Below are 13,272 nucleotides of genomic sequence, written 5' to 3'. Positions count from 1 at the left end.
CTTATTTATACACAATTAAGGAAGTCGATTAAACAATCAAGGAAGTGGATTGCTTCTCAGTCTCGTAAAGTCTCGGCCCCTGAAGTGTTTCGCGTAGGAAAACACGTAAACGTGAACTTCTGGATACCGCAGAAATTAGGTAAATACGAAATACTTTGGGATACATTAATAAAAGAAGAGACGTCTAAGTAAACACTGTTGGAAAATCGTAAACCGACCGGGAGTTCCATTGACAATAGAAGTGCCTTCGCCCTTTCGCTACTCGGGGGGCGGGATAGAGCAAACTTCCGTGTGCAAACCGTCACCGTTCGAACGTCCTTTTCAACCAGAAGACGGCGAGAAAAGTAGATCCCAAGTGCTAACTTGAACGGCAACGTCCCTTTTCCCGAAGAAGCGCGTTTTGCCAATTGCTTTATTACATTGCCGATATAATAAAAGTATATTTTTCCCCGTATTTCACGTATTCGTTGTAACTAAGCTAACAAGCTTAATTACAATTCTGCTTCAACAGAAATTATTACGTTGAATATATATGAAAATTATTACATTAAATACGTGCAAGAGTTATTTTGAAAAGTTCAAAATTCCTGAACTTCGAGAGCTAAAATTATTAACACGTACGAGAACACATTTAAGATTCCGAGATCTAATCGAGCGTCCTCAAGTTTTCCCCCTGCGCTACAAAACGCATCGATTAAAATATTCAGGGAGCTAATTATACTCGAGCATGTCGTTTTACGAGCGTCTCGCGCTTCGTCGCGTGGCATGTAACTTCTTTTCGCCCCTGCTGCGGGCCGTCGCGATAAGATCAAACTACCGTAAGCGGTCGCCGCCGCGAAGCGCCGATTCACGGTCGCGTCCTCAACCGCGAGGATCTCCACGACGTAAGGAGGAGGAGCGCGCGGGAGATTTTATTGCGGGAGAAGAAGACCGAGATGGAGAGAGACGGGCGATGGGAGAGACGGGCCTTTTTATTTTGGACGAGAGAACGTAAATATTCCCCGGGGCGATTAATTCTGCGGAGTTCGACTACCACCTTCGCTCTGTCAGCAGGCTCCGTTTTCTGACAAAGGGCAAGCCCGGCTGCGGCCAGCGGCCTGCAGTGGCTACTTGCGCGATCGGGAAAGGGTTGCGCAAAAGAGGGGGAGGCGGATAAAGGGACAAACGACCGCCGCCGCACCGTTGTCTGATCTTGGCGATTGCTTTATTTCGGAGAGACGGTCTGACGCCGCGTGGCTGAATACGCAGCCGAATATCTCCGGTCCTCGGGATCCGGGCTACCGGCATCGGGGGATTATAAGCGTCGGGATAGCGCAATATCTCGCGACCGGATCGAGCGATAGCCATGCGATCGGCCGGTCGAAATTTGTCGGTGGAGACCGCGCATTCGGCAGCCCCCGCGCGCCAGTGTGTCTCCGCAGCACCTGTGTCTCCTCCTCGGGCCCTGCTTGCCGTTCTTCGCGAGTACAGCCGGACAGACTGAATATAGTAATTTATGGACGAGATACCTAAGTGACCGTGGAATTAGGGATTGCGACGAAATATGCGGCGGAAATGCGCGTCCCGTTCCACTTGGTCGATCTGGGATTGTCCCTTAAATCATGCTTACACTTTATATTAATTGAATATTTCAGAAGAGAGAAGCTTTTTTTATATTTTCAAAAAGTTAAAGAAAATATTTCTGTCCATTACAGCCATGACATGATAATTTGAAAGCTATGTCATACAATACATATAACGCAGCTTTAATTTATTTAATATTTCTAGAATTTAACTCCGATATCTTCAATTCACTAACGCGAATATCAATACGATACAAATAATAAAAATAGATTCCACACATTAAAAGTTATATATTAATATCGCAAGACTCTCCATAAATTTTGAACCTACAATAAATAATTATAAGTAATTATATATAGCAGTATTAAAATAAAGGCCCTTCTAACATTTTAGAGTTAGAGCACTTTCTCGACTGCAAAGTCGAATGATTGTTTGATAAATATTTTCGCGCTTTTAATCGATCTCGTTGAAACCGAGGGTTTTATCGAGACACGTGGCAGAATTAGACTTGGCCCCACGTGGGCGAAGATAAACAGCGTATACGTCCACTCGTGCACCCGTCGCGGCGGAATTACTCGCAGTGCCGACCGCGGTGGACATAAATCAGCCGCGTCCTCGCCGACGACGTTTTCGCTTGCTGCCATTCGCTCGCGCGACCGAGTCGCGAACCGACGCTGCCTTCTGCCCGCGCTCGTTCAAGCTCGAGTCTGCTGTATAATAGCATTCAATGAACTCGCCCTCGAGCTTGTTCGCGGAGAAAACGATTCCATTTTGCAAGGCAGGAATGAAGAAATGAATAAATTGTATATACGGAGAGAGAGAGAGAGAGAGAGAGAGAGAGAGAGAGAGAGAGAGAGAGAGAGAGAGAGACTCTTCTCGACCGCAGAAGTCACGAATGTTATACATATAAATGTACGGGCTCAAAAATTAATCGCAAAGGGTAATTCCCTGGTCCTTTTCAATAGGTATCGCACACAGGGGACGCACTAAAATCGTCGTCTGCAGAGTCCCGGCCCGGGTGGTCCGACGGAAGTCGATCGCGTGTGTATTGTCTAAGATGAAAAGGGAAGGGGATCTCTCTCGCCGGGCGCGATCTCCTTTTTCGTATACGCGAGAGATCGTACGAAATCCGCGTCCGCGCGCGCGATCCCACGATCGTGTAATATCTCTTACAACGTGCCCGCTCGTGCGTGCTCCCGCGAGCGCTTCCGGATTATAGACGCAGGTAGACGGGCGGAGAGCCGTCGATCCTGGCGAAGGCAACGAGCAACACGACCGCCCATTGTGCCATGGCCTGCGTCGACGATCCTGCGTCTCTCGCGCGTCTCAAATCGTAAATCGGCCGAGGATCGGCGTACCTGCGATCGTTTTTCCCAACGCGTTTCAAGCCCCGGCGTTACTCCCGGCCCCACCCTAGACGATACAATATCTTGTGATCTCTTTAATGTCCTCGAACCTCGATTATCTTCCAAGTATCGAAGGATACACGAGAGACGTGGGCAAAATACCCGTTCTACTCTGCTTCCAAGAGAAGTATTTATGTAGCAAAGTATCTCTCTCCCAGCTTAGTAACTCTTTCCGATATTATCGAAATCGCTTTATAAATTCTCTTTTTAATCATCTGTATATCGCTGTCGTTTAAACAAATTTATGGGCTTATATCATCACGAGCAGCAGTAACGGCGTTTCCTCGCGATGCCCCCGCAAAAAAAGGCCGAACGTTTCGAGACGCGCATATGTATAGAAGGAAATTAAAACTCAGCAGAACGTAAACGCGAGTTTGCATCCCCGGTGTCCCGTGGGACGTCGATTCGTCGGAGATCAACATCCTTCCCATGGCACTCTCGTCCTCGTTACGCTTTGTGCCAATATACGCGCGCCCGAAAACGAGTCGCTGACGCCGGTCGACCGGTTTGTTTGCACGATCGTTTGGAGGCCAAATGAAATCCGTTTAATGCGATCGAGCCATGGTTCGACGAGTCGCCCGATCCTCTCCCGGTTTCCACCGTGGAAAGGGCTTCCGCCGCGGCGGCGGAAGGGTCCGCACGGCCGAGAGGAGCGGGCTCGAGAGGGCACGCACGTGGGACGGCGAAGGGGTGAGGGAGAATCGAGCCGTGGCGACTTCGGGGAGGCACGCGCTCGCGACACGCGCTCGTCTCTCCCCTCGCCACTTGAGATCGCCCCGGGGACATTAATCCCGTTTAATCAAACACCGGTCGGACCCGTAACCGTCGTCTCATTGTGTTTACCGTTCGTTGCAGGAGAAAGAAAGACGGGAGGAGGGGAACACGGTTTATGCATTATTTAGAAAAGAGGCAACGATTTTTGCGTAATTTTATATACAATAATTAGAATTGTAAATTTTTCTTTCCTTTTTCAAAAGTATGACGAATCCATTCGCAAGATTCTCGCGAGATTCGACACGAGTGATAGTGGCATATTCTGCGCGAGGCGTGTACTCGCAGAATATGTCACTGAATGATTACGCTGAGATTAAAATAGATATGCTTTAATTGATACCAAAAAAAAACTGTAAGAAAGGAATTGATAAGAAGTACCACGTTGTAAAATCAAACTATGCCGTAAATTGCATTAATCTTTTATGCATCACCTTTATTTTAATTAAGTGGTTCATCATAAATAGCCATTACGAATATAAAAACTGTTTTGTTACTTATTAATTCCCAAGAAGCTTAATTCGCCAGAAGAGTTCTTTAAATCGTTCATAACTTAATATCATTAGTGTGCTTCAACGTTCTCTTGTTAATAAATAAATTACCTAAATATTAATATTAATATTCAATTGATGGAGGAATTTGACTAAATAAAATAAGAGCGCAATACATAGATATCGTTTAGAGAGACGACTGTATGTTATTTGCATATCAGCTTTGCAAGTTGATTAACGTCGGCCATGATACGCGTTCTTTGTAAAAGTATCATCTTTTCTATTATCGTTTAAGCATGCGATTCAATTAACAAATACAGCTCTTAAGACATTTAATTATTCGTTACCTCGTAATTCGCTTCGTAGGCTACTCTATTACTGAAGATTAATATTTTTTTTTATTATAAGAAGACGAAACATAAGAAAGAGAAACAGATTTTAAAAAAATTCACAGATACCTGGAATAATTAATACATAAATAATCTCGTTTAGAGAGCGGATTCATTCGTGAATCGTTCTAGAGGATGCATCCGAACGATCGTCGTCAGTATCATCCTCATTCTGATCATCATCAGCCTCGTTGTTCCGTCGATTTCCGGGATCGTTTCGCATGTCGATCAACAGACTCTGCCTGCACAACGTCGTGATCGTGCTCATGCTACCGCCGTCGACGTGCCGGGCGCGAATTAATCGCGAGAGCTTCAGCTTGCCGACGAACTTCGCCAGCGGACTCGAGGAGTCGCGGCGCTTCGCGATCGCCCTCGGCAGGGACTCGCACCCGCGATCGACCGTCGCCAGCCGATCAAACGTGTCGGGATCCACGTTGATCATGCCGGCGCTCGCCGACTTCACCAGCGAATCCGCTCGACCGTCGATCGCGCGATCTCCTCCCGCTTGGCTTCGCGCGTCGACCTTGTCCTCCTCCGAAGTCGCGGTGTCGCGCTCCGCACTCGACGTCGTCGTTTCCGCTCGGTTTCTCGCGTCCTCCAGTTCTTCCGAACGCGAGGCAGCCACCGCGATCTCATTCAAGCCCGACATCTCCGCGATCGTCGACGTCCGTCTCCATGGATCCTCCGGATTCGCAGCGGCCTCCGACAGTTCCGTCACGGAGCGGCAGAAGGGACCGCCTCGCCGCGACAGGAAGCTCTCCTTGGCACGCCGTATTCTGGAGGAACGCGACTCCAAGCTGTTGACCACGGAGGAGGATTCCGCCGTCGTCGCTCGTCCCTCTCTCCTCGCCGCGGCGTCCGAAAGTATCCTGAGCTTGTGCATCAAGTCCGACGGTACCGCGTGATTCTCGTCCTGCTGCCTCGCCTCGTCCCGCTTCCGGCCGAACCTGACCTCCTCTTGCCAATCCTCTTCTCGCTTCTGGCTGCGGGTTCTTCTCCCGTCGCGTTTTCCTTCGAATTGCGCTTCTTGACTACACTTGATTCTATCGCGTTCTACATCATCCGGCGTGTGACTGTACTTAAACTCGCTCCGCGTTCGACACGCGCTTTGATCCCGCTCGATCATCATCGCTACTTTCGATTTCTCTAGCTGCTCGGAAACTCGTGCAGAAGCACGTTCCGTTGAGCACGCGTTTATCGGCGTGGTCGCAAACCCCGCGTCTAACTGACGAATTTTTTCTTCATCTACATCGATGAATGGTAGCTCTTTGTTGCTGCTGAATTGTTTGTTCGATCTCTTATTATCCACTTTAATCTCGTCGCACGGTGAATTCTTTTCCCGGGCCGTCACTGCGTCCTCCGCCTTGCTTGCTGAGCTTCTTCTGGACTCAGCCGCGGAGGGAGTCTCACGGTCCTTCGACGCGGAGCGCAGCGGCCACGGCAGCGACGACACGCGCAGCAGAACGTCCGGCCGGTACAACTTCGGCGATGCCGATCGCGACTTGCTCTTGGATTTCGACGAGCGCGGCGGCCGACCGTCAACGGAGCCGTCGCTCTGCTTCCTCGAGGACGGTCGGTCCTCCGATCGACGAAACGGGCCGAAAATCATGCGCTTCGTCTTCACGAAGACGTTTCGGGTGGCGGAGCCGTCCTTCTTGACTTGACACTCGACTTGGTGATCGCGAATCGTCTTCTTGTTGTTAGACGCGCAGTCGCCGACGGTCGCGATCTCGTCCCGGCGATTCGCGCTCGCGAAACGATCGCGAATCCTCTCCACGGATCTTGTCCCGCTCTCCGCGCATGCCGTAGGCACGATTATCTTATTCAAGGTCTCATTGTTGATCAGAATTCTCTCCAGGCAGCGCTCTTCGCTGTTCCTGGAGACCGTTACGGGGATGGTCTGAACGGTCGAGTTGATCGAAAAACCTCTTGGAGTTTCCGAAGGAAACTTTGATTTCTTCATTTCTGGTAACCTCGAAGAAATCTCTCTTGCGCCGTTGCTTCCTCCTACGTCGACGTCGTCGTAGGAGGGGCCGCATATTTGATAGTCGACTGGCTCGTACAAACGACTGTCCATCGCGTTGCCGCACGTATCGGTTTTAAACGTGAGAATTTCGTAGTGCCGGTCCACGTCGGTCTGCAACTCAGGTGAACCGCAGCTCTCGTAATGTGCCGAAGCTTCACTTTCGCTGTCGACACCATGGCATTCCAACGTATCCCTGTTATCCCTGTTATCGTCTGCACACGCAGAGAAAAGATTAGTCAGCGCAGCTAAAATGTATCTTTAAAATAGGAACAGCTAATATTGTTAATGCCAAAGCTCAATTTGTTAGTTTTAAAAATTTAGGCGCTACAACAAAGAAATATTTGCTGCTAGAATCAAATGACGTTTAGCTAACTCTATTGAGGAATGTTTAACAAATCTTTTAGCAAAATCATTCTTTCCGTATGCCACCTTCTTAGCTATTCCTATTAAAGTACGCTTTTATTACAGAAAAATTCGAACTAGCTACTGATATTCAGCTGATAATACTAACAATAAGTCATTTCTTTCCGTGCAATGGAAGATTTATCGCGAGATTTTTGTAAGAATAAAAATCGATAAAAGGCAGAGCACGATAAAACTGATAAAATTGAAAGATATGGATTTACCTGAATTTAAATTCGATAATTTCGGTGAGGTTTCCTCGGAATCACGGCAGTCCGGTGATGGTACCGTTGTCGCTAATTGATAAGCGCAAAAATCTTCCCTGGAAATTATCTCTCCCCGTTTGGCCTTCGCGTCGTCTTCGTCATCTCGGAAATTCTTCGCATCGCTCGTCCGCTCGTTGTACGACGATTCATCCGCTAGATCCTCGATCTTCTCCCTGCACGTCTCGTCCATCCCCTCGCACGTGCGCGGTGGGTCCTGGTTGTACCGACAGGACTCTAATTTCAATTGCGCTATGATAAAACTTACTTTTCCAAAAAGTTTGAGCCTCGACGCAGTGACTCGAATGTCTTGCGGACATCTTGACGAGCGGCTTAAGCAGCTTTACCCGTGAGAGAACAGGCGATTTATTTATTTTTTTATCTATCGTGTTTTCATGCTTCGCGCGAGAAATATTAAAGTTAGATAAACGTGCAAAATTAATACGTTAAAGTAAAATTAAAGTAAGATTGAATTTTAGTTTTAAATGTACCATAAATTCTTCCGCATTCGAAGCCGTCGATGAGATTTCGAGACTCTTCCTAGAGCGAGTAGATCCGGTGTTGTCACCTTCTAAAATCGGAATATCGGAAGGCGTATACGTTTACAAGAAATTGATACACTTAGAAAATATCCCGAAAGAAAAAAATAATTAAAAACTTCAATTTTGTAAAATAAAATACAAGTTGGTATCTAAAATATCTTACCGAGGAAATCTTCTTTCCTTGCGTCGTTTTTACTCTCGGAGCAGATCAGGGCGGAAGGCGAGTCGAGTCCCAGCGAATCTCTGAGAACACATCACACGATTTTTTACGCAACTGTCAAAAAATGACGACTTCTTGAGGAGATTGACTCGCGGGTTTACCTGTTCGCTTCGTCGCCAGACTCGTCCCAGGTGTCTCGACTCCACCCGACCGAGCGGTCGGACTTCACGGAATCGCCGGAATCCGGAATCGAGCGCCGCGTTTTCTCGGTCCATCCCGCGGAGTCGTCGTCCTCCCTGCTCTCCTTGCACCAGCTTGGTCCCCAGTTTCGCTTGTCTTCGTCCGGAGACGTCGTCCTCCCGCGCCAGTCCTCGGACACTGGAAAGTACTCCGGACTCGGGCTGTTCTCGCTCGAGCAAGTCTGCGGCCCGATCTTTCCGCCGTTCCATCGCTCGCGGTCCTTATCCTCCTCGGACTTTACCAGGAACACCGGCGAGGGCTCGTGGCTCGATGTGACTGTGCCGAGGGGAACGGCGATGCTGGTGGTTTCGCTGGCCGCGACGGAGTACACCGGCGTTTGATGGGGCTGCACTCCCGCCAAGGGGCTGGCGGTCTCCTCGATAACGTCCTCTATGTCGACAATCATCGCCTCTGGCTCAGAGTCCTCTACCGCCATATCTTCTGAGTCTTTGATCCCTTGTGAATTATCTGCGACAAGTAAATATATTATAAATTATTGGTAACTGATAGAAAATTATAGATATGAAATCAGCACGTATCATAAAGCATGTAGGAAATTTAGATAAATCAAAAATAAATGGGTAAAAGTGAAGTGCATTGTAAAATTAAGTGTAAATAATTAAGGATATAAAATTACACTTTTGAAAATTAAGTTTGCGATTAGCTAATGATGTCAAACAGAGTTTGAGAATATTAAAACGTCAAAGAATATTAAGAATGTTAAGGATAAATCGTTGGTAGAATAATTATACTTACTGGAGACGGGTAAGACGTCCATCCGAGTGTCGTCTTCGAGCTTGTCTGCAGAGGCGAGAGACTGAAGGCTCGCGGAGCGACGTAGCGTGAACGATTCGTCACGAAGGCTGCCCTCGAAGACGCTGCCGTCGGACTTGGATCGCTTCAGGGTCCAGTGGAATGCATGATTCTTGCCTTTACAAGGGCAGAGCAACAGTATTCTAGCAGCCGTCACTTCAGAATATCAAGCTTTTTTCAAAATTATATTTAAGCTTACCCGTCGTATTTGACTCTGCCAATGTAGCTTCGTCCGAATCTTGCGCGAACGGCGTGTAGCCCGGCCCCAAGAGGCGGAACGTGGAGGACCTCGGTGATATCCCGCGGTACTTCTCCCAGTCGTACAGCTTTCTCGTAAATTCTCGAGATATACCCTCGAAGCGATACGAGCCAACGGACGTGCGAATCAACACTTCGTTACCGCAGCTTACACCTCGAGATGCAGCCATGAATCTTGAATCAATCGAAAAACTCAATAATTTGCAAAACGCGATTAGCTTCAATCATTTTATTTAAGATATAAAGATATGCGGTAAAAATGATTTATTACAATTATTGTTTTGCAAAATCTAGAAATTATGTCTTTCACGACGAGAAAATTAAAGTTTTGATTTCAGCGCGCTTTTGGCTTTTGCAAACAAAATTTGAAGGCTTAATTTTGTCTTGTCTTATTGTATCTTTCTACTTTAGATGATGCAAATCCTTATTACAAGACTATGCATTTTAGAATCAAAAATTAATCGCAGCAATATACCTAATTTTCAGAAACAATTTTAATGAAGCAAATCTGTTTCTCTACAGCATATTGATAGGATGATGATTTAAAAAAAGATAGTGACGTACGCCCGTAAATTGAATTGAAGCTGTTTCGGCGAATTGCATTTAATAGCGATAACTGCAGATCTGTGTTGTGTCATAATAAGCGCAATAACTGTCAGATATATTCTACGTCGTCCGCGAACTGACGTACCTCGAATCGCCATCGAAGCAGTCATTCAGCTGCCTCGCGTCGCTCTCCCGAAGTTCCATCCTGGTCCTCTGTCCGAACAGCAGCAGCAGCTTTTCCAAAGCGAGAAACTCCGTTTCGTCGATGTCGTCGGACGCGACGCGATTCGCCGTCGGTGACTTCGGTCGCTCGCCACCTCGGCACGCAGCCTCGCTCATCCTCCTCCACGCCTCCATCCTCTTGATAAAATCCTCGCAGAGATGCTGCCTCCCGTCGCTACCGAAGCTCGCCGCGCTGCCGATACTCGCGCAGCTCCCGCGCGAGCCGATCGAGCCCTGATTTTTCTGTCGCGTGAAAAATATTCAGAAATGTCATGAATCAGATGAAAAAGCATGTAGATACCGCATTAATCGCAGAGAAAGATCTTTCATTCGCGCGAAGTTTTCGATTAAAAATCTTAATTAGAAGACTATCGTATTATAATAAAAGTTAAAAATCTCAATTAGAAAATTATCGTATTATAATAAAAGATAAAAAGGTTTCGCGTATTTTGAGTAACAAGTCGTTCCAAATTTTACAAGTTTACAGCTTTGATGATCCTTATCTAAAGAAGCCTTCTCTTTCCCCGAGAGATGTTTGTTATTTTTCACGCGACTGCTCATGGAGATCAACGTACGCCGTAACACCTGGGCTCAGGTTTCGACGAGGAGGAACGCCATAGCTGCCAGTCGGTCAGCCGTCGACGGCTGACGCGCTGCTGCTCGATCGCCGCGCTGGACCGGCGGCCCTTCTTCGCGCGCTTCCAGTCCTGCAGCTTCTTGCGAAACTCGGGCGCGAGCCGCTCCTCGTTCAACGGCAGGCCGTTGCGTACGTTCTGCGAGCCCTTCAGCCGCTCCCACTCGATCAGCTTCCGCTGAAACTCGGCGCCGAACTTCTCCCGCAGCGCCTGGTAATCCCTGCGCGCCTCCCGATAATGATTGCCGTTGTTGTTGGTACCTGCAACCGCGGTTTTACCGAGATCCTCGACGCTTTCGCTACAGCTGCGAGCTCGGCGCGTATCTGCGTTTACAACGAAGACATTTTATGCGGCGACGAGAAGCGCGTGATAAACATGCGGAAGGGTTAAGAGATCTTCGCGATTCTTGCGGGCGGAATTAATCATGTTTTCAAGCGGAACTCGTAAAGCTAGCAATAAAAGAGCTTATATTATTCGTACTCAATGACAGACATTGATCTAAAAAAAGATAATGACATCCGTAGATTAAATTGAAGCTATTCCCACAAAGTGCATTTAATAGCAATAATTGCAGCACACTACATTAAACGATATAAGCATGAATTATTCATAAAAATGAGATTCTTGAGAATTTTTTTTCTTATTATACTTTATGTTTGATAATGTGTGTATTTGCATTGAATACGCATTAATATATATTTCTTTAAATCAAATTAGAGTCTTTTGTTTGTCACGCATGTAGGACATACACAATTCACTATTTTTATTTTGTTTTGACAAGAGCAACATGTGACACATGTGCGAGTGGCATGTTGCCAAAAAATTTTCAAGTATGCTGTCAAATTCTGACTAATATTGCGAGAAATTCATTGCCCATTCATCACTTCAGTAAAAAAGTATCACGAAATGGCAGATTTATCGAGTGGCCAGAACCGCTGGAAAATAAAATTCGTTTAACCCGCAAACAATACCAGAAGAGGCTCGAACAATGTCCCAAGCCATCGTTCGCGCAACTCTGCTGTAAAAAGTTGTTTTCCAAGTCTAACAATAAGCCTGAAGTAAATCTCAAGCTAATTATAATCTAACTCTTTCTCAAACGTCTTTAAAAAAGTGCGCAAATAGGTTAAATGCAAATTTTGATTGAAACTTTTATTATATAAATCTTTTAACATGCAAATTATTTATGTAAAAAAAGTAATTTTGTATAAAAAGAATTTAATTTATCCTTAAATTAATCGATATCAAAAATTGAGAAATCATAAATTTGAATATTCGATTATTTAATAAGAACTGCTTTGTAAAAATGAAATCTCGCTGCCTCTAAAAAATATTCTCAGAATATCTAAAAGTATACGATAATGTTATCAATTTATTAATGTCATTTCATAAAGCGTCATAAATTTTAGTGCAAAGCAATTACAATCGGTGACGATTACATAAAGGCACGACAATGCCTAAAGCTCCGTGTCGAAGATCTGATAAAATTCGTGGAAGATGAGACGCAATTGATCGCGAACGACGTAAAGAGTCGTTTGGATAGCAACAGGGCCACTCGAGCGACACAATTGGAATATCTCCTCACGAAGACGACGGGAAAACTGGACGAAGTGATGAAACTGAACGGTGCTTATGGCATCTGGATGCGAAAGAAGACGTTGCTGCTCAATGACGAGATAAAACGTTCCTTCGACGCTGTGGAGCGAGCGATCGGTCCGAACGAGAAGCGTATAGCGTCCATGCTGGCAAAATTGCGAAGCGACGTGTCGGATTCCGTCGAGAGCGCTGAGAAGAATCTCGTCGCGTGTCGCAAGCACGATCTTCCTCTCGATCTCGCGAGATGTACGAAGGAGCGATCGGACGAAGCGACGAGGATGCTCGATCGGATGAACGAGGAGGCTTGTCGCAAGCTCAAGGAGATCGCCAAGTTTCGCGAGACGGTCTTAAGAACGCACGAAATCACGACGCAGGAAACGATAGAGATAAATCGCAAAAAGACGACGGATTTGTTGCGACTGATGAAAAAATGTATCGTCCAGCTGAAGAAGTCTAAAATGCGACGGAAAAAACGTGGAACTAAGAAATAGGCAGGCAGTACAAGCGAGCTGTTAGACAAACTCTAAAATCGATAAGTAACGAATAATTAATTTTAAATTAATTATTTAGTTAATCCGACGCTCTTGAAATTGTGAATAATTCGAAGAAATTGGTCCCGCTTGTTTTGAACTTCGGAAATAAATGCGTAACGGAACCATTTATCTTCGCGCGCCTTTGTGATTGGATACACATAATATGTTTCTTTTAAATGAAGATTTATGGCAGAAAAATGTAAAAGATTTCGCGAGAATCAGCAATAAAATTACTAGACGTGGGATTCTAAAATCTGCTGAAAATTTCCTCAGGCTTTTGAGAGATTTAATTAAATAGAATTGTACATGTTACAGATTTAGATTCTTTGTATTAGTAGCTTCCTCGCGATTAGTAGCTATACCATTACTAATGTTAGCTCTTCGTCAGATTTCGCAGAATGTATGTTGATTTAACATTG

The 13,272-nt window shown here is 46.0% G+C and overlaps 2 protein-coding genes across 2 annotated transcripts; one reads left to right on the top strand and one right to left on the bottom strand.

The window, feature by feature from the left end:
- Nucleotides 1-4,732: 4,732 nt before the first annotated feature.
- LOC105453902 lies at nucleotides 4,733-11,525 on the bottom strand. The gene is made up of 9 exons (XM_011696182.1): nucleotides 11,477-11,525; nucleotides 10,678-11,050; nucleotides 10,016-10,285; nucleotides 9,272-9,498; nucleotides 9,010-9,162; nucleotides 8,175-8,721; nucleotides 8,017-8,096; nucleotides 7,273-7,548; nucleotides 4,733-6,858 (listed from the first exon to the last, which is right to left on the bottom strand). The coding sequence occupies exons 1-9, from the start codon at nucleotides 11,523-11,525 to the stop codon at nucleotides 4,733-4,735; spliced, it is 4,101 nt and encodes a 1,366-aa protein (XP_011694484.1).
- Nucleotides 11,458-13,106, top strand: LOC105453776. Its single transcript, XM_011695975.1, has 2 exons — nucleotides 11,458-11,785; nucleotides 12,134-13,106. The coding sequence occupies exons 1-2, from the start codon at nucleotides 11,537-11,539 to the stop codon at nucleotides 12,809-12,811; spliced, it is 927 nt and encodes a 308-aa protein (XP_011694277.1). The 5' UTR covers nucleotides 11,458-11,536; the 3' UTR covers nucleotides 12,812-13,106.
- Nucleotides 13,107-13,272: the final 166 nt, after the last annotated feature.

Source organism: Wasmannia auropunctata, unplaced genomic scaffold (genome assembly GCF_000956235.1).
Source record: "Wasmannia auropunctata unplaced genomic scaffold, wasmannia.A_1.0 LD335994.1, whole genome shotgun sequence".
Lineage (NCBI taxonomy): Eukaryota > Metazoa > Arthropoda > Insecta > Hymenoptera > Formicidae > Wasmannia > Wasmannia auropunctata.
The sequence above is the reverse complement of the archived record's forward strand: the minus strand, read 5'-3'. Positions and strand labels throughout refer to the sequence as shown.

Excerpts from the sequence above, each read along its gene's own strand:
- LOC105453902 (XM_011696182.1), bottom strand. The coding sequence starts at position 11,525 with ATGTGTCACATGTTGCTCTTGTCAAAACAAAATAAAAATAGTGAATTG. Across the intron at positions 10,286-10,677 it reads TCGTCGAAACCTGAGCCCAG|CGCGGCGAGCTTCGGTAGCG; the intron begins GTGTTACGGCGT and ends GAGTATCGGCAG. Across the intron at positions 8,097-8,174 it reads TCTGGCGACGAAGCGAACAG|AGATTCGCTGGGACTCGACT; the intron begins GTAAACCCGCGA and ends ATGTGTTCTCAG.
- LOC105453776 (XM_011695975.1), top strand. The coding sequence starts at position 11,537 with ATGTTGCCAAAAAATTTTCAAGTATGCTGTCAAATTCTGACTAATATT. Across the intron at positions 11,786-12,133 it reads AGTCTAACAATAAGCCTGAA|TGCAAAGCAATTACAATCGG; the intron begins GTAAATCTCAAG and ends CATAAATTTTAG.